The sequence below is a fragment of the Trachemys scripta genome, chromosome 15 (assembly GCF_013100865.1).
Source record: "Trachemys scripta elegans isolate TJP31775 chromosome 15, CAS_Tse_1.0, whole genome shotgun sequence".
NCBI lineage: Eukaryota > Metazoa > Chordata > Testudines > Emydidae > Trachemys > Trachemys scripta.
The window spans coordinates 22,127,468-22,148,400 of NC_048312.1; the positions used below are offsets into that span (position 1 = coordinate 22,127,468).

A 20,933-nucleotide genomic window follows, 5' to 3' on the forward strand; every position below is an offset into this window, starting at 1 on the left:
GCTGACATACATTGATGACAAACCAGTAGATTTTGCTATTTGTGTGTGTGGAACACAGTATGGAATTATTGTGTTATTGTATAGAAGCAGCTCATCCTGTGAGGCAGTGTGCGTACTCATCTCCCATTGACACCCATGGGAGTTTAGCATACTTAGCAGCTTGAGATCATACTATGTAACTGATTTCCCAAGAAATGGTTACAAAGTCTTTGCTTTTTAACATTACTGTACATAATTATAAGGGCCAATGTATAGCCAAAGAAACTGCTGGCAACTTCTGCTGAGATTTTTGCCCCAATTCTGCAAATGTTGCGGACATGTCACCAGATTTAAGAGGATGGGCATTGAAAAATATCCAAGGGTAATGGATAGGCCTGGTCACTCTGCAGCAACCTGTGCCAGGCCTAGCAGCAATATTAGCAGTTACACTTTCGTATTTGTATTGTGGTTGTACCCACAGGCCCCACTCAGGATCTGAGCCATATTGTGTAAGGTGCTGTACAAACATGCAGTAAGAAATAGCACCTGCCCCAGCAATCTTACAGTGTGGAAAAAAAGTGCTTGTCTATTCTGGTTGGAGCTGAAGTACAGTATTGAGATTACTGCAGGGAATAGGAGCCTGGGAAATAAAACTGATAAAAGGTCAAGAATGAATGGGAGTTTCTTGATATCTATCTTACCATTCCTAACCAGGCAGCATGGAATGATGGGGAATCAGAAAATAAAAGGGAAGCCCATGCTGGATAAATTGGAGAGAGGAGTGAGTATAATAAATAACCTGTATATTGGGGAGGGATAGCTCAGTGGTTTGTGCAGTGGCCTGCTAAACCCAGGGTTGTGAGTTCAATTCTTGAGGGGGCCATTTAGGGATCTGGGGCAAAAATCTGTCTGGGGATTGGTCCTGCTTTGAACAGGGGTTAGCAGATATATTGGGCATTTTGGCTCAATGTCTGTTATGTTGTGGCATTCCATTAATCTGAGTGAATGTGCCAAGTTACATGCACAGAGTTGTAGTGAAGAGGTAAGAAGTGTTCTTTGACTGTAGGTCCATGATAGATAATCTAGCAGTTCAGTTACTCCCAACTAAATTTTGACACTAGCACTTAGAATATCAGGGTTGGAAGGGACCTCAGGAGGTCATCTAGTCCAACCCCCTGCTCAAAGCAGGACCAATCCCCAGATTTTTGCCCCAATCCCTAAATGGCCCCCTCAAGAATTGAACTCACAACCCTGGGTTTAACAGGCCAATGCTCAAACCACTGAGCTATCCCTTCCTCCCCTAGTAGCACCCTTTGGGGTTGAACTAGAGGGTGCACTCACTCAGCTTCCCAAAGTATCTGTACATGGACACATGCAGGACAGACTACTTTGTTGGTGAGGAAGATTTGGAACATGGCATAAGTGTCAGGCTGGTGGCCTATGGTCCGATCAGTTTATTAATCCATGCCAATGTAAAATTGCACTGTGACTTGTGCCACTATACAGCAGCTGAAACAAGGCTCCAGTGCCTCTGAGAAGGGCAGCTGCAAAAGGAAATTATGGTTGTATTCTACCCTCAATTTTTATACAACACTCACTGCCATCAATGGAAGTTGAACTGACGATTCATTGTAGTACATACCCCTGCTGTTGTAGTCCTGGCCCACAGTACCTCATAAAAAATATTATTCTGCTGTAATTACAGTCCCTTGTAATGATAGGAGCTGGTAAAGGTGCTGTCTCTATTTTAAAGGGAGGTGATCACTCAGAGTCTGGTTGGATAGTGATAACAGTTGAGTAAAGTACCAGGATACAAGTACTACAGTGATGGGCACAGGAACATGAATCTAAATAGAGAAAATATGTTGAGGGGGAAAAAGTTACACTAGTCTGTCTCCATTCTGGTGATTGAAAGGGCAGTAGATCTCTAATCAATCGTACTAAGGAGACACTGTGGTCAAGGGACTGTGCAAAGGACTTCATGAGGACTTCCTGGGTTCATGCTCCAGCTCTGCCCGAGACTAAGTGTGTGGCCTTGGTAAAGTCACTTCACATCTGTGCCTAATTCCCTTATCTGTAAAATGGGGATAATGCTGCCCATGGATTGTGAGGAGTAAAGGTAAGGTATCATTTAGTGCAGAGGTTCTCCATCAGGGGTCCGGTGCCCCCTGGGGGGAGGGAGGGGGGCTACAAGCAGGTTTCAGAGGGTCCACCAAGCTAGGCCAGTATTACAATTGCTGGGGCCCAGGGTAGAAAGCCAAATCCCCACCCCATGGCTCTGCAGCCTAGGACCCTGAGCCTCCACACCTGAGGCTGAAGCCAGAGTCTAAACAAATTAGCTTTGCAGGCCCCCCCCATCATGTAGGTCTCTGGACAATTGCCCTGGCTTTTATATGCAGAAAAACAGTTGTTGTGGCAGAGATGGGCCATGGAGTTTTTAATTGCATCTTAGGGGAGAAGGGGGGGCCTCAGAAAAGAGAACATTGAGAACCCCTGGTTTAGTGAACACTTGTGGGATACTGTGGATATACGAGTCCCACAAAAGCACCAGCAGCAAGGAAGGGGTGTGTGTGGGTTGGGGTGGGGGGTGTCAGCAGTCTTGTTTAAATAAGGTACATGCCACAACATGCATGTTCTGCTTCAGGCTTTGTTTGTGTCATGTGTTACTGTATGCAGTGTTGGTCCCATGATATTAAAGAGACAAGGTAGGTGAGGGAATATCTTTTATTGGATCAACTTCTGAGCTTACAGAGGGCTCTTCTTCAGGTCTGGGATCTCTCTTATTGTTGTCAATTTGATTTAACCCTCTCAGACCAAGCTTCTCCTCTGTGCCCTGGTGGATCAGGCTAGACGTGATGTCCCAGGTGTGCAAGGCAGCACTGGAGAGGAGTATGGCTCACATTCCTGCCACACTCAGGCTCACTGGGGCATTTGGCCTCCGTTCAGGGTAAGTGAAAGAAGCGCAAAGGCAAGTTTTAGGCGGACTAACAAAGCTAAACCCACACACGGATCTGAGCCAGCCAGGCTCCAGCTGCAGGGCTCTCCACAGAAGCCTCTCGGGGGCTTTCACAGCCCGGTTTCCTTTTGTGCCGCCCGGTGCCATGGTTTCAAACGTGAGTGCCTAAAGTTAGGCCGCTCCAGCCCCGTTTTAAGCCCCCACGTTTGAACAGCCCCAACTGCAGCCAGCGCTTCGGGTCTTGTTACGCGGCTTTCCTGGAAGAAATAGCTCCGCTCCCCCGCTCTAGGACGCGCTGCCGGGTCCCCCAGAGCAGCGGAGACCCGCACGGTAGCACGCCAGAGCCAGGAGCGATTCAGCACAAGCTTCCCCAGGGCCAGCTCCAGGCCCCCTTTGTCTCTAGCTGCACGCACCACGCTGCAGGAGCCCCAGCAGCCCCTCCATGGCGAGCCAGGTGAGATCCTCCATACGCCGGCTACTGGCTGGCTCCCTCCCCCCGGGCTGGAGAAGGGGGCCAGGTGGGGAGCGCACACGGGGTCCCGTCCCTGCTCCTCTTCCGGGCTGTACCAGCCGCAGACGGGTCGACTCCGCTCTACTTGCCTGGCCGCGACGCGGCTCTCCCCGAGCCCCGCTCGCTGCCGTCCCCCCGAGCCCCGCTCGCTGCCGTCCCCCCGGTGCAGGCGGCTAGGCAGGCAGCAGCCGGCTGGGTTTTATGCGCACGCCGGCTGCCCGCCCGCCGGGGGTGGGAGGAGCCGGGCAGGTTGTCCCCGCCGGGCCCTCCTCCCTCCCTCCCCGCCTGGCTGAGAGGGGTCGGGGGAGGGGGCAGCATGGCCTGTCCGTCCGGCCCCTTTTCCAGCGCTCATCTGCCCCGGGAGTGCGGCTCTGCTCCTCGCAGGGAGAAGAGGTCCGAATGGAGACAGAAGCCAGCCAGCCCGGCCTCGCCTCCCCGGACTCCCCGCACGATCCCTGGTACCGCTCCGCCCGGCGCGGCGGGGGGCGGGAGCCGGGGCCGGCAGCGCGCCTCTCCCACCACCCCCGGCTCCAGCCAGCCCCCCGCTCCCCACGAGCTCGTGGCCCGGACAGGCTTGGCGGTGGCGGCGGCCGCTGCCAACATGGCCGATGCCTGCGAGCTCACCCTGCCGCCGCCGGCTGCCGCCGGAGTCCGGACCCGAGCCCCCCTCCCCCGAGCCGAGCATAAGGCCACGCGCTGACCCCGGGACCGGGCAGCCCCCCCGTGCCCGCTCCCGAACCTGGGCAGCTCGTCCCGCATCCGCGGCGCGCCGGGTCCGGTTGCCTGCTGGAGCCAGCCAGCCCGCCCCGCCTGCTGCCCCCCTCCCGCCGCCGGCTAGCTCGGCCCGGACCCCCGGCTGCCCCCCGGCCGCCCCGCTCCATTCACGGCTCTTTTTGTGTCTCCCACAGCAAAATGTTCATCGGGGGACTGAGCTGGCAAACCACGCAAGGTGAGGCCCGCCGGGCAGGGGCCGCTCCCCGCGGGCCGCGGCCGAACTCCGGACCGGGCACCTGCCACCCAAACTTTCCCAACTCCCCGGGCGGAGCGGGGTCGGGGCTCTGCCCGGCTCGGCTCGGCCCGGCCCGGCCCGGGGCTGTTATTCCCGGGGGGGACCCCGCTCTGTAGGGCTCCCTCGATGCCTCTTCCTGGGGGGGCGGACAGCCGCGGCCGCCCCCGAACTCGTGTGTGTGTGTGGGCGCGTCGCTGTTCGCCACCAGGGGTCGGCTCCGGATCTGGGGCGCTTTCTCCGTGGGCCGGGCGGCGCGGTGGGGAGGGAGCCCCGGGGGGCCGGCGCTGGGTAGGGGCCCATGGCCTTGTGTTCTGGTTGCAGAGGGCTTGAGAGAATACTTCAGCCAGTTCGGGGAGGTGAAGGAGTGTCTGGTGATGCGGGACCCGCTGACAAAGAGATCCAGGTGAGAAGACCGGCCCCTGCTCCTCCTTTGCTCCTCACCAGAGCCGGGCCCGACTTTAACCAACTTTCTCTCTTTTTTTCCTTCTTCCCCCCCCATCTCCCGCCTGGGATTCGGGGTTCAGGGGGTTCGGGTTTGTCACATTCATGGACCAGGCCGGTGTGGACAAGGTTCTGGCCCAATCCAGACATGAACTGGACTCCAAGACGGTGAGGTTTCTTCTCCCATCTAAGGGGGTTCATTTGTCAACTGAGCCTCAGTGCTGAGAGCACTGTTTGATTGTGGTGTTTGATTCCCAATGAGGGGTTATAAACTATTGATTACTGATAAAGAATTATCCCACCCTTCTCGATCCTGGTGATGGTTTGTTAACTGGCTGCTCTTCTGAGCTATGGATGACCAAGTATGGATTGGTTTGTGAATGCTGGAGTATTGATTATGAATCTCAGATTATGATTTTTCCATTCTGCCTACTGATTGCAAGATCCCTTTTGAGAAACTGATTGTGGCACTTTGTGAGTTGAAAAGACTGAATACATTCAGGACTGCACAAGAAAAAGTGTGTCCATGTGAAACTAACAGTGTCTATGGGGGCAACTGCCCCCTAAGTGGAGAGGACATACAGAGCTTCACACTCTCATGTGATGCCCCCTCTCATTCCCTTATGGAAATACAACACCCCACAGCCTTTGGTAGGCTTTTCTTGTCTCTTGCGTGCACCAGTCACCTTCTATTTTGCCATAGGTGTAACCCCTCCATGATGGGCGGTTGACCCTTACAAAGAGCTAGGCCTGTTCTCTCTGGTGATGCTATAGACCAGTGGTTCTCAAATTTTTGTATTGGTGACCCCTGAGTGCAACCCCCTTTATTAATCAAAAATGCATTTTTTTAAAAATATTTAATACTATTATAAATACTGTAGGTGAAGCAGGGTTTTGGGGTGGAGGCTGACAGCTTGCAACCTACCATGTAAAAACCTTGCAACTCCTTGAGGGGTCATGACCCCCAGTTTGAGAACCCCTGTTATAGACCCATATCCCTTTGTGTTGAGGAGTTGTTGCCTCATGCTCTCTTATGGCTTCCCCAGGATACAAATTTGCAATGGCCATGAATTCCTGAAGTTTATTGTCTCCTAGTGTGCTTAGAAGGTGCCTTTGTGGGCCATCTTCTGCTTTTTGAGATATCAGTCGTGCCACCATCCCCCGGGGTGGTGCATCAGTTCTTGCAATTACAGGCTGTTCTAGCCACTTTGTGAACTTGTAGATAGTTTTTTGTAGAGTCATTGGGTCTCTTAACATAGACTGTCAGTTCCTGCATTGCAAGCCCTTGGCATCAGGGAGATATGTAGGATCTGTGTTTTGGGACTGGGTTGTAGAGATCTTTTGTCTGAGTAGTTTTAGTGACTTTTGTTCTGTCAAATTCCTCTTTCTTAATACTGCCCCAGAGGTGGGGATACAAGTGGTGGGGGCACATGGAGGAAAAAAAGAAGTTCCCGTTCCAGCCATGAACTAATGAAAAGTCCACATGTGTAACTTGAAGTCTAGTGAGGCAGTTCAGGCATCAAATTCTTTATCTGAGTTGAATAGAGAGAGCGGGAGGGAGAGACCCTTTTCTTGAGGCTTACAGCATGAGCTGCGGTGAGATTTATGTCTGTTCCTGTTTAACTGCATGGATCGTTCCCTTTGATGTATACAGGACCTTCCTCCCCATGGGAGCTTCTGGTTAAACCTATTCCAGCCGCCTTTGCAGCGTGCAGATTGCCATGAGTCTTAAAAACCTCGTACTCTCATGAGAGTGGTGCAAAGTTAGTTTTGCTTTGCGGAGAGAATTATGATTAAATGTTTTGGGGTGGGGGCAGGCTTGTTTTATTTTATAGTCCATGTAAATATGGGGTCTGATGGTGAATCTGTGGGACTGGCCTAGCTCACTCTTGAAAAGGTGAGTGATGGATGTTGATGGTGGCAGCAATCCCAAGAGTATTTCTGGGACAGAGGTGAGATGCAATCTATGGTCTCCATTCTTACCTGTCTAAACCAATGCTGCTTCTGGTCTTAAAGCAATTCTGCAATCCTCTGGCTGGGCCCAGGAACGGGAGGGGATGGGGAATCGGTAAGTGTGCTAAAGGAGAAGAGAAGGGACTTGTGGTGTAAAGAACATGTGGGTCTGGCCAGCCATTGAAATTCTCTGATGCATCTGGCTTGTTGATTGTATGTTGTGGAAACAAGAAGAATGGTGGCAGTTTCTCTAGAGGCCTTTCTTTGTCAGGAACTTTGATTTTTTTTTATTTTATTATTATTATTTATTTTTAAAGTTTAAATCTGGGCTGAATGTTTTGGGGTATGTTGCCTGGTAATTGCTGGATTAGGATCTAAGACTGATCTATATGTGCAGTTCAGTGGCTCTCAATTTCCTTAAAACATGCTGATTTTGTAGCCCTGTGTGGAGCCTTAGATGTGTGGGTTTTTTTGTTTTTGTCCCCCCCCCCCCCTTTTAGTTGAAAGTCTCTGCTGTTAGTCATGGACTAAATGTCACCAACTCATCTGAATCCTAACTTAGGCTTTTATAAAACTTTGTAGGAAAAGGCCCAGTGTCCTGAAACTACACCCTGCTTGGTGTCTCCTGGTAAACAGCACTTGGTAGATAATGTCTGCCCAACTTGTTGCTTCATTGTTTTCTGATTCTTCCTATTGTAATTAATGTTGTTGGCCTGATTCTCTGGAGGAAACCTTGTGCCTTTCAGACGTCTCTTTGTTTGTAAGCTAGATAGCAGTCTACAGGGGTTATTTATGGAAATGCTTGATATGAGAGTTGGCTTTGCCGTCTCAAGGTAAAAGATTTGCGTGCCTTTGTAAAGCTGCAGCGGGCTGCTGCCTTCAGTTTCTGTATGTGCCCTAGAAACAGTGATGTGTTTGAGGTTTTCTTGCTTTTGCTGTTTTTATTTGTGTGTGTGAAAGGGGTGCTGTAGGCATTTTCAGATTCACTATTAACTGGCACTAGAGAGATGACAGTTGTGCTTTTTTGAATCACTTCAGATCCCAGCTAATGGATAATGATGTCAGCAAGTTAAATGTAGTTATATGAGCTTACATGGGAATTAAACAGTGTTACGTGGCCTGAAAAGTGGTAATGAAGGGCCCAGTTGTGTTTACACTTGTGAGGTCAGTGGGATTCCATGGATATAACCATGGGCACAATTTGTCCCTAAAGGTTAGTAACTTGAAATGAAATGACAAGTACTTAAATAACACCCCCAACCACTGTCTGATACTGGTTAAATTTTTTAGGACGTTATCTGAGGAACTCTGAATTCCTTGTGTACAAATCTTTTTATCACATCCATAACTGACACAGAAGTAAAACTTTACCAGATTATTGGCTTTAATACCAGGGATACAGGAAGAGATTACCACCACTTCTCCTTTAATTATGAAAATTCCTGCACTTGAGGAATAGTCCCCTTTTAGTACTTTGAGTCTTGTATTGAACGCTCTCTCTTCTGTGCACTTTCAGTTGCGCGTCTGCAGTTGGTTGGTCAGGCCTCGGTTTACCAGCAACAATAGCTAGTTGTGCAGAAGAATTTGTGAAATTACTGCCTGCCCCCTCTAGCCAGGTGGATATGTTATCTCTACCCAGTTTATCACACTCAGGGTAATGAAAAAATGAGGCCTGGGCTTAACTTTGCTGTGTATGAAAGCATCTTCTTGGCAGGAGCTGAATGACACTGGCTGAGAACTAAAAGACAGTAGATTATTGTTTTTGCTTATTATCTGCCATCAGCCTCTTGGTCTCCTGCCGTCCTCTGTACTCAGAATTCACTGAGGATTTCTGCACTAGCCAGGAAGCCAGAGGATTGGAGTGGGAGGAAGGGGGAGGAGAAGGGAAAGGTGCTCAGATGTCCCTATGAGGCACCAAGAGGGTATGTTGCTCTCTGTGTTTGGCAGTCATAAGGGGAGGTTTATTTATGTTCTTCACTTTTGCCTCTGTTTACTTACACGCTGAGTTTATTTATGTTCTAGGTTGTGAATCAGGATGGAGGTGGGAAGGCAGAGGGGAGTGATCTGAAGAGGTACTGAGCTTTGGGTTCTGTATGATAAATGAAAGGATGAACGAAGGGAGAAAAGCCAGGCTGGAAAGTAGAACAATAGCAGTGAGAGGAGCTGGAGAGCTGCCGTTTCCTTGCGGGCTGTTTGAGCTGCTGGGCTAATGGGGCAAACTTCTCAGCTCCTCTCCCAGCTACAGCCTTTCCAACTGTGGGCTGAAAGACCCTCTTTTAGCACAGGGCTCTCTAAGCTGATTTGTAGATTTGGATCATTTCTAATGTAAAGGTGACATCACAAGAGTTGCTGTATCTGTGTGTGTGTGTGTGTGTGTGTGTGTATATATATATATATATAGTGGGTGTTTGGTTTTCAGTGCATTAGTATTTTCCTAGTTTAAGTTGTGGTGGTGTTAATAATAGTGCAGCCATGTGTTCATCCATTGCTGACCTCAGCAGAATGTGCACCACCTGGATATTGGTGCTGAGATACAGGCACTCCAGTGGACAGCAAGTTTATTAATAAACCAAACAGATAGGCGCATCTAGCACAGTGGGATGATTGGAACTGATTGTTTTTATTGTAAAGCATATAACCTGCAGAAGGGGCAGTAGTATACTGTGTGATTTGATGACAAGAGTCTGTATCAGTCCGTATTGCAACTTTCTGTCCTTGGGACTCTTCTGTTTAATTCACATCTTCCCTTCTCATGTGAATCCATGCTTTTGGGGATGAAGTTCTTAGCTTTTTATGTGCTGACCGTTTCCTGATCCACTATTAACCAGGTGAGCTCTGCACTCTTAGCCAGAATGAAGGGGAGAATAAAGAGCACTTTAATATGACATTGCTGGTGCAGGATGGCCAAGGTAGAGTGTGAATGCAGAGGACTGGCTAACAGAGACTGCTAATCCCAGCCTGTGGTGTTCCATCTTGTGCTGAACTGCTGCTGCTCACATTCAGATGGAACATTGCATGCTGGGAACTGTAGTCTCCAGGGATCACACTTCTATCATAAGATAAAATTGTCTGCAGTCTACTTTATGCTCATTAGGTGTCTTTCTTGGGTCTGGCAAACTATCAGTTGGGCAAAGTTTGTGGAGAGCTTATATTAATAAATGAAATGTAGGCAATTAAAGTGTGTTCACCTGCTTTCTCTCTCCCATGTCTCTTTCAGATCGACCCAAAAGTAGCATTCCCCCGCCGAGCACAGCCCAAGGTAGGTAGCATGTGCAGCTTTTACAAATTGAAAAGGTGCAATTCAATAAACTTAAATCCTCTTTGTGCTTTTGTCCAGAGTATGCTGGAAGGGCATCTTGGTGCACCTGCCAGCACTGGTCCTTAAGGCTTTGATGCTTGATACTCAGGCTTAGTTCCTACTTTAATGATGACCTTTGATGCTCCACCTCTAGACTTGCATTCCATTGTGCCTGATCTGGCTCACTATGGAGCGTTGTGATGCTCTTGTGATTGCCAGTGTGGGGTTGGAACAGCCCAAGGTCCACTCCACTGTGGTTAGAGCATGCTTCGTGAGTGGAGCTGATGAAATGCAGAACTCTGCTCAAGAACGTAGCACCTTCTGCTCTTTGGTAGCCTGTATCTGGAACCTGAGGGCCTGCAAGAAACATGAAGTAGTTCCAATCCGTGGCAGGAGACATGTAGGATGACCTGGGGAGAGGTGTGGGAGAAAGAACTTCATTTTGTGGAATGGCAAGGTGCACACCAGCACTAGTAAGGCCAGAGAGAGAAGGACGTTGGGCTTGATGTGCACCAGGAAGGTGGGCGCTTGGTGGACGTGAGCAGCTGTGGGGGTTCTACCAGATGCTCAATGGGAAACTTTTAACTGCAGAGGGAAGAGCAAATTGGCAACTTGCCTTCAAAGTGCAATACAGATTTGGGGGTCTCGCTTAACTAGGCTGGGGGACGAGAGCCTACAATCTCACCCCAAGTACTGCAGCGGGAGAAAGGGTTGCTGAGGAGAGGAGAGAATTGCAGAGTGGAAGAAGAGACTGATGTGGGGGAGGAAAGCACAGGGGATCAGGAGCTGAGAACAATTAGTGAGCAGGTATCCTGAGTAACGAGCCAGGAAGCACATGGTAGGAATTGGGTTAATTCCATTAAGCAGTTTGGTGACAGAAGGTGCTTTAGTGTTAGAACAGGCTGCTCTCCAAGCCATGGAATTGCTGCGGATTAGCCCTGTGCTCCTTGGGGTTATTAGGACCGTGTATTCCTGCTAGAGCAGGGGTGTGGCCAAGGGGCTGAGGGGAGGATGCAGCTGGAGCGTCAGTTCAAAGGACACCAGTGTGCATCATCCTAGCAGCCATCGCCCCCCTCGGTTATTCCTCCTCAGTCTCCTGTGGCTGGGGGGAGAGAAAGGGCAGGGTTTCTTCTTGTGCATTTGGGAGGAGGCAAAGGAAGGCTTAACTGGGAGTTTCCTCAGGCTCCTTAAACTGGTGGCTTGGGAGTGGGAGTGGAGCGGCGCTTGTTCCCTGTAGGACTGGACACTGCACAATTTGCAGACCCGTGGGCCATGGAGATCTCCACCTCACATCACAGCCATGCTCTGCTTTCCCATTTCACTGCAGGGAGGGAGGGCGAGCTGGGGATTGGCTGGGTGACACCAGTGCCCTGTGTGAGTGACGGGAGGGTGGGGAAGGAGATGGCAGCACTCTGTGTGTCTGCGAGGAGGTTTGTGAAAGTGGGTGACTGAACGATTAGTGGGGGAAAGACTTCAACATGCTGGACCCGTCCCCAGGGGGTTAGATGAGAGATTAGTGGCAGTGCCCTGGCAAGTCCCACGGGCAGGTGGTGAGCTTGTGCATGCTGGGGGTTAGGGAGGGAAGGAGACAGCAATATAGGGTGACCAGACAGCAAATGTGAAAAATCGAGATGGAGGTGGGGGGTAATAGGAGCCTATATAAGAAAAAGACCAAAAAATCGGGACTGTCCCTATAAAATCGGGACATCTGGTCACCCTACAGCAATACGGTGCATGTTTGAGCAGGTCTGAGATTGCACTTGAGTGATGGAGTTTCACAGTATGACATTTCTGAGGCCTGAAACGTCCTCCATTAGATACAGTGTTTCGTTGGGGGACTTTCTGCTCCTTTGCTGCGGGCAATCTCCCAGTGGAATACAGTGCACAGCATGTTCTTCAGCTTATAAAAGAGGAGGTTTTGGAGACAGATCTTGTTCTCTGCTAACTGTTTCTCCCATGAATCCCTGTCCTCCCCTTTCCAGATGGTAACGCGGACGAAGAAGATATTTGTGGGGGGTCTCTCTGTGAACACTACCGTGGAGGATGTGAAACAGTATTTTGAGCAGTTTGGGAAGGTAAGTCTGATGGATGAAGTTGGATCAGGGCTCTCTCTCTGCTGGGCAGGAAGCGGTGCTTCCTGGTGATCAGCTAAACCACAGGTCAGCAAAAGGTTTGGGTGGCTGGAATTTTCATGCAGAGGGTTGTGGCCAGATGTGCCTGCCCTGTAATGATTTTGAACAGAAGCCCGTTGCTTGCTCATGGAATAGATGGAACCTGAGAAAGGGGAAGCTGCATGCTCTGTCCCCTCCCCTGAATCTCTCCGGAGATGCTTCTGAGGCTTTGGAGTCCCATAGACTCATAGTTAAGGTGTTTGAAAACTGGCTTCCGTTTGAACCCTAGATCTGAACTAAGAAGATCATCTGATCCAGAACCAAACTGTGTAGCTTTGGCCAATTTCTGATTCTCAGCCTTATGGTTGACCCCTTTGTAACTTTCTGTTAAAAAGAAATCCTTTGGGCTGAAACTTCTCTTGCTGAGTCTTGGGCCAGAAGTGACATTTTTAGGAAGCTGGAAGAAAATCTGGCAAGCAAGCTGCCCAAAGCGCCAGGTGGTTCAGCATTTTACTGTAGCTGTTTTATGTCAGCTGATCATTCAAAACCAGATGGGCTCCTCTAACTCCAATTCAGTCAGTCCTCAATGAGCACACGTGCCTGTCATATGCTGGAAAACAAGTGGGGTAGAATTTGAAGTGATAAAGATCTTCCATCTTAGCCTCTTATGCACTGGGAAGAGTGAGCATTTTGTGGTGTAAAAGGTGCTGTATAATGTTACCACTTTCACCTTGAAGGGTCCTTAAAGCACTTTATACACTTAAGAAATAATGCAAGTTATTACAGATAGGGATTGTTTTGCTCTACTGCTGATATGCCACTGCTTCTGGGGTGGAGCACAGTAACTGTTTAATTATCAGTGCACAAAACCATTGCACAATTGTTTAGGACAGGAAGTGAAGGATACCATAGCCAATTAGAACTTCTTCTTGGGGATTTTAGGGAGGCAGAATGTAATTATCTATGTTGGAATCTTGCCAGGACACAGGGATTAGCACCCTAACTTTTGCAGAAAATGCCATGAAATGTTGAATGACCGTGACAGATGAGGATTTCAGTATCTGTGTCTCTTCTGAAAGAGGACACCAGCAGCAGCCCAGAGGAGGGCATAAGATGGTTTTATGGTCTGTGAATGCCTTAACGTTTGGAGAGAAGAAAATGGGTTGGACGAGAGTATCATCACCAATCGGCTGTGTCATATCAATGTAGCTTTCAGGAATTCTTTATCACCTATAAAGTTAGATTCTTCTACTTGGAGTGGTGCTGTCCGGTATCTTTGCTTTGTCTTGTAGAATGATTGATATGTGCATCCTGGGATGAACAAAATATACATCACAGTAACTTGCAGCAGCTTAATGCTTCCAATCAGTCTTGGGAGAAAGGGGAAATGTTCAGTGCTTTGGGAATCAATATACACGTTAGTCACTTCTTTACATTTTTTCTGTATTCTAACATAGAAAGTAGATGTGCTGTATCCATATGTTCCGTGGTGATGTCTCCAGAGCACCATTGCAGGAGTCCTGAGTCTGCTCAATGATCACAGAACCATTTTGATCAGTAGTTGAAAGTCAGGGGCACACTCCTCTCTTAGCCTTAAGTTCCATAGAGCACAAATACCCTGCATCTGGTAACCGTCCCTCTGCCTTCCAAACAGTGTCACAGAAACAACCTCTCCCTTCAGTCATGTAAGACACACAGCATTTGTACATAGCTTTAATGTACTTTTATAATTAGTTTTAAGAACGCACACTTCTCCTTTCTAATTTCTTGTTTTGTCAGGGTTTGCCCAAGAGAGAGAACGCTACCAAAAAGACTGGCTTTAAATAATGCTCCTCTTGTCCTATGTTCCCTACTCCATAAAAGCACGAAAAGTGCCTTTCATGCCTGGGGGAAATGCTGTGATGGCTTGTAAGGGCCCCTTCTAAAAGGGCCCAAAAAGAAAACAGCAGAACTTCTTGCTGCCATAGGCTTTGGAGGCGCAGTATTCTAGGAGACCTTCTGTGGAGGAGTGTCTAGGGCTGTGTAATGTGCCTTTGAAACCTCCCTTAGAGTGGAAGCCAAGAGAAAACACCCACACATAAAGGGAATGTCCAAAATTAAAAGATGCCCCACAAGGAACTGCTCAGATTGGTTCCCCCAGCTAAGGCTCCAGGTTCCTTGGACAGGGCTGGAGGGAGAGCTTCATGCAGTTCAGTAACCCTCATGGGCAAAAAGGAGTGCTCCAGAAAGCATCCTGCAGTTAGATCTAGACCTCTACCCCAATGTAATTGGCCTGCTCAGATCATAAGAATTTCCCACAAGGAAGGGCCTCTTAGATCTGGGTCGATTGGATTGATCCTCTGCTTCGGAGCATCCTTCGGATTCATCTGGCCACTCCCAACAGAAATACACACCCTCAGAGCTCTGGTGCAAGGGATGTCACCATTCTCTGTGCCAAGCCCCAGCTGCTTCTCCCAGTGGGATTGTTTCTGGAGAGGCTCTCTCCAAAATGCTCTTCCTCTGGCCATGTGTGGATGACTCCTTGGTGTTGTGGTTCTGAGGCAAGCCTGTGCCACCCTTTGGTCTTGGGGGCTCTCAGCTCCCTTGAGATCTGTGTTCAGGATGGTATGATATCCAGCTCTATGAAAAGAGTGTTCCGTACCAGTCAGCTGTGGTTCCTCCTCATGGGGAGCCTTATTTTAATACGATGACATCTTTGGAACCTTGTCATCTTGGAGAGCCCCGTTAAAGAGTTACCCAGGATCTCCTCTTTAGGGGTATTCTACCCCTTGTTGTGTCTGGCCCTGTGGTCCTCCTGCATCTGTGATATCTTTAGTGTAAGGAATTGAGGAGACCTAGATCTCCTCCTCTGCCAGGAAGTCTCCTCCAAAGAAGGCAGTCGCCTTAGGGACTACCTGACCTCTGTCTGACCCCACATCCAGTAGCACCACTGATCCACAGACATTGGTACTCTGAGAGGCAGGAACTGGTGAGGACTATCCTCTAAGGTGCCCCGGTACCTTAGCAACTGATGAGACTGCCATGACTACTCCTTCCCCTCGTCTGTGTGACACCAGAGCCTCCCAGGATTTGGCAGGCACCATCTGGCCTTGATCTGTCAGACTCCTAGATCTTTCTGCCCGTTCCCAGGGAAAGATTTGGATTGTTCTTCCAGAATCCTACCCCAAGCTCCGTTGTGATCTCTGCTGCAAGTGAAATATTTAAAGCTGGGAAGTTGTCATCTACTTCTGGGGACAAGGGGCTCAAACAACTGAATGTGTTAAGGTAGAAGGTTAACTGCTAGGCAAGCCTGACACAACAAGCCTAGGAATGTGGAAGATTTTCCGTCACTTTTAAATCTTCAAATCAAGATTGGGTGTCTCTCTAAAAGATATGCTCTAACTCAGCCAGAAGGCATGGGCATGATGTAGGAATTACTAGGTGAAATCCTGTGGCCTGTGTTATGCAGGAAGTCAGGCTAGATTATCACAGTGGTTTCCCTGGTGTTAAAATGTATGAACTCTCCAGCTGTCCAGGCTGCCAAGGTAGCTATTGCCAGAAATAAGTTTTCTGCCTAATCGAAGGCAGGATCTTGAGCCCAGCACATTCATGAGCAGAAAAATGGAAAAACAATTTAATGAGCAAATTTGAAATTTGTGTTGCTGGGTTTGAAGTGGAACCACTTTCTATTTTGATCACAATTAAAAAAAAAAGAATTCAAATCTTTGGGAAAAAAAATGTTTTGCCACTGAGAAGAAGTAATATGAATGATTTTTTTAAACGTCTCTGACCTTTGGCAAAAGAAAAAGTGCATGTAGGGAAAATACTAGCCATTGCTCAATAATTAAGGGGGGAAATGGAGGGAGAGGGTAAAAACAACCCCCCAAAACTTCAAATGTTTGGGTTGTTTGTTTTTACAAAAATACCTGGAAAATTAAAAATAAATCAATATAAAAAAGCTTTTCCTTTCAAAGAAAGGCCACTTTTGTTTTTTATTTTTAAAATGCTGTGAATGAAAAATGTTGACCAGCTCCCTTTATGAGGAGAAGATACTGGGATGTGTGGAATTGTTTGAGGAAGGCCAGGTGTCTAAGCATACTCCCAAAGCTTCCATTGATGTCTCAGACAGCACTATACTAGGACTTTGAACATGCTTGGGTCCCTTAAGAAACACTCTTGGCTCCAAAACTCTCATCTCCACCAAGCCAAGGTCATGGACCTGCCTTTTAAAGAAATCAACCTTTTCCACTCTGGGACAGAGGTTCTGGAAAGGATTAAGGTCACAAAGTCCATGGAGAGGTGTCTGGACTTGAGTCAGCTTTTATTTGCAGGAAATAGTTTAGATTTCACAAGGGACAATTTCAACAGTCCTTCCTGGAATCAGGCTACCAGCAATAGGACTAGACAGTCCTTTTTTTTTTTTTTTAAGTGAAATTTAAAAAAAGAAACCATCAGAGGAGGAAAATACCTTCCACCTCAGCCAGAACTGGTGCTGCATCTAGTTCAGCAAGGGAGAGTATGCCCCAGAGGACCTCAAAGCAATTTTGGAGGACTCAGATCCTCAACTTCTTCCTCACCCTTTAGGAACAACGCCCCTTTTTATTTTTAAAGGCATCTGAGTAATTTCTTTGGACTGCTAGGTCCTAGAGCTCACTGCATGGGGGTACTTCTTCCCATTCATGACAATGAGAAAGCTCAAGCCCCCTTCCCTTTTCAGGGAGCCTTCTCATGAGGAACTTCGTGAAGAGCTCTGGGCCTAGTTAAACTAGAATCGTAGAAGTGTTGTTTCCTTTTCTCAAGAAGGAATGGCGGTCTGCACCCAATTCTAGAAATTGGAACAACTGAGCAATTACATAAGGAAAATCCAATTCTGCAAGGTTTTCTCTGGAGAGATTAATCCTGACTCCTAACCCTCCAGGCTGGTTTGAGGCTCTTGACCTTCACAATGATTACTTTCACATTTTGAAAAGGAAAAAGCACCGGACGTACCTCAGAGTGTTTGTGGTAGACAATTACCAATCAGTACAGGGTACTCAACCCTTCAGGCTGGTTACAGCCCCCAGAGCGTTCACCAGATCCATGGAGGTGGTTGTGACTTGTCCATGTTGCCTGGGTCTGCAGGGGTATCCATAGCTAGATGACTTGCTTATGAGAGCTCAGCCTTTCAGTGAGGTGGCCCATATCCTGTGCTCCTTCTATATATCTCCCAGTCTGAGGGTAAACAAGGAAAAATCTACATTTGTCCAGCCTGGGTTCTCACCTTTGTAGTGGCAACCTTAAATTCTACAAGGGTTCTAGCTTGCCCATCACAGGCCAGGTTTTGAGATCTCATCCAGGCAGTGAACCTAGCCAGGTCCAGGCTAGAAGGTCCTGTGAGATTTTTATCTTTAGGTGTTGGGCCAGATAGCCACCTGCACCTTTGTGTTACATGCACACGCACATCCATTAGAAGGCCAGGGATGTGACCCTTGCAAGGGTAGTTGAATCATGTACAAACTAGTATTTCACAGCTGGGAAATGAGTGTTTCCCCACTCCCCTAATCAAAAACTCTTGTGGACACTGCTGGAGAATGTCTTAAAAATAATGTCCTTCTCCCCTGCTCATGATAGGCATGATTTCCTCTGCTCTAGGTTGGGAGAGCACAATTAGGATCCTTAATTGTCCACAGTCCACTTCAGGGATCAAAGCTCTACGTAAACTTGCTACAGCAGAGGCTCGTCAAACTTGCTTTCAAATCCTTTCTTCCACAGATCAAAGGGCAACTGATGCAAATTTTTATTCACAACATGGTCGCAATTTACATCCCGAACAGATGGGGGGAATTTGATCACCTCCATTGTGTCAGCAGGCAACTTGTCTTGTGGCAATTCTACATCTGGAACAAAGGGATTCCCTTTACTCTGCATCTGGCAGGCACGGAGCCAAAGATGCTGCAGCCAATGACCTGAGTCAGAGAAGCGCAGATCAGCATGAGTGGTCATTCAGACTCTTGGTGGTTCATCTGATATTTGCCCAGTGTCTAAGGATCTGCTCAAGAGCAAGCAGGCACAGGCATGCCTATCAGGCCCCTTTCATTTACACTGGGGGAAAGGGGCTCCTGTCCTCACTTTACTGTCATCCCCAGAGCAGTGAGAAAGTTTCAGCAGGACAGAGCCAGGGTGATGGTCTTAGCACTGGCATGGGCACAGCACATCTACTTTTTGGAGTTTCTGTCCCTGTGCATGGATCAAGTAACCATTTACTCCTCCCCTAAATCAAGCTGTGTTGTCCTAGTAGTTTGGTTAGTACACCAGGACCTCATGACATTTCACCTAGTAGCATGGCTGTTAGTTTTCCAGTTCATCATGATTTACTATGTCCTGTTCCAGCCAGGGCTTTGGAGCTGGGCTCGGGCTCCGGCTCCGTTCCAGCTCCAGGCAAAAACCTGCAGCTCCACTGCTCCGGAGCTGCTCTGGGCTCTGCTCCAAAGCCCTGGTTCAGTCTCTTTCTGAAGGTCTCATTCCTTGCAGCCATCACTCCTTTTACAATTTCTAAAACGATATGGTAGTATCTCTTCAAATGAACAGGGGTCAGCTGATCTGCTGCTGTTCATGGGGAAGCCTTCTCCACTTCTGCCTTCAAAGTTCTTATTTGAATATTTGCAACTTTCACCAAGATATCCATCTGCAGAAGCTCACTCCAAAACTTTACTGGATTTTCATCTGAATCAGTCTCTGCCCATCCCTCCCCAAAGCCCCGTGACTGTATTAGTAAGCTGAGTTAGCTGATAGCTGTTAGCTGATGGGACTAGGCCATTGAAAAGGTTAGACTGTTTGTGGCCTTTTGAGGAAAAACCCGGAGGCCAAGGCATGTCTGCTGAAAGGCTATCTAGGTGGATAGTACTGTACGTTCAGTCTAATGAACTGGTTAACATCCTTCTGCCTAAACATCTCAGGGCCTGCTCACCTGGGAGAGGGCAGCTTCAATGCCATGTGCCCATCTGTGAAATCTGTAGGGCTGCTCTCAGCACTGCAGCAAGATCTAAGGCTGACTGTGGGAGGGAAGAGCTTCAATTCCTGATCAGCTACCAGAGCTTCTTAGCCCATTTCCTCAGGGAGGACACTGCTAGCAAAGCTCCCTAAAGTAGGGCTCAGCAGAAGCAATGCCATGAAGGACTAAAAGGCGGCTCCTTACCAACAGTTAACATTTTCTCTGAACAGGGCCATCCTTAGGATTATTAAACGGGTGCCCCTATGCCGGCGCAACTGGTGCCCCTACCCCAGCGCATTTGGCTCTGTGAATATGGCCCCTGTCTTCTGCCTAGTAAGGAGACTGCAGCACGTGCTGGATGTGTGGGAGCCGACCTGCTCTTACCTGCTGTCCTGGTCATAGGCACAGACGCCGGGGCTGGAAAACTTAGTGGGTGCAGAGCACCCACCGGCGCCAAGCTCCTCCCCTCTGCCCCCCCTTCTCCTGCGGGCCAGTGGCCCCATGCTTACCAACTCCTCCCCCTCCCTCCCAGCGCTCTCGGAGCGCTGTGAACAGCTGATTCATGGCGTTCAAGCTCGGGGGGGGGGTGAGAGGAGATGGGGAAACAGGTGGGGGGTGTGAAGTAGGGGTGGGAGCTTGGGAGAAGGGTTGGAGTTGAGGTGGGACCTGAAGCAGAGGGGGAGGGTCGAGCACCCCCCAGCAAGATGAGAAGTCGCACCTGTGGTCTCAGTGGTGCCCCAGATTTTTGGCTGCCCCATGCAGCCGTGTATCCTGCGTATCCCTAAGGATGACTCTGTCCCTGAATGTATTTCCTCCACAGAGCCACATTATTCCTCCCTCCTCCCCATGGATTTGATGCCCAACTCCAGAGAAGGTTTCTGAAGGAGCTGGGGGGATCATTATACTCTCTGTCTATAGAATGTGGGACTCGGGGGACATGTGTACACACCCTAACTACCAAATAGTGCTCCAAAAGTCCCATTGCCATGTGACTCCTGTGGCCGAGCTCTGTGGCGGCAGTACATTTGGAGTTGATATTTTAACCTTTTCCTTCCCCCATCACGACTGAGCCTAGTGGTTGAACAAGGAGAAAGACCTTATCTAATAGCTATAGAAGAAACTTAAGCCTTGAACTTCTAACGTCAGACGTTGGATCACTACAGCCTTGACCACGAAGCTAAACACTCATCATCTGTGTTTCAACAATTAAAACAAATATTTATTTAAAAGGGAGAAACAAGATAATTCACCCAGCTAAACTTTTGTTAGTGCCCAGTTACGGTTGTCTGGTATGTCCACACTCCGTTGGAACTGTAAATGCTATTTTAAAAAAATCAGACCATTCTGAAGTTAATTTGAATCCTTTCCCAGTATCTCTGCCCACCTTCCTGGCGTGGGCTGGAGATCACACCCTGCATTCCTGTTCCTACTGGGCAACCCCTCCCTTTCTCAGTACAAGCTCAAAATGTGTCTCTGCCTTCACACCTCTCAGTGCACAGACCAAAGAATCCCCACACACCCATTGCAAACCACTTTTAACTCTGGCCCTTTCTTCGTGGCCAGTGTATTTGGTGCCATCCCCCAGCACCAGCCTGTCCCCAGACCTCTCTCCACATCCCTACCCATCCGCAGCATACAGATACACACAAACACCCCCCTGTCCATCCCTTTCTCGTATCTCCTCAACAGGGAGTTGAGACCCCCTCCCAAGATGGGTCAGAATCTC

General features: G+C 48.7%; 1 protein-coding gene across 4 annotated transcripts in view; it reads left to right on the forward strand.

The window, feature by feature from the left end:
• The first annotated feature begins 3,686 nt into the window (after positions 1–3,686).
• Positions 3,687–20,933, forward strand: part of MSI1 (musashi RNA binding protein 1) — a 36,491-nt gene continuing 19,244 nt past the window's right edge. For 2 of the 4 annotated variants that reach the window (XM_034790958.1, XM_034790960.1), the window contains exons 1-6: positions 3,687–3,904; positions 4,355–4,395; positions 4,777–4,858; positions 4,980–5,064; positions 10,067–10,108; positions 12,130–12,222. In XM_034790958.1, coding sequence (XP_034646849.1) covers positions 3,846–3,904; positions 4,355–4,395; positions 4,777–4,858; positions 4,980–5,064; positions 10,067–10,108; positions 12,130–12,222 — 402 coding nt within the window. In that variant the 5' untranslated portion in view covers positions 3,687–3,845. The remainder of the gene's footprint in view (positions 3,905–4,354; positions 4,396–4,776; positions 4,859–4,979; positions 5,065–10,066; positions 10,109–12,129; positions 12,223–20,933) is intronic. The other 2 variants (XM_034790959.1, XM_034790961.1) reach the window with 1 other exon arrangement.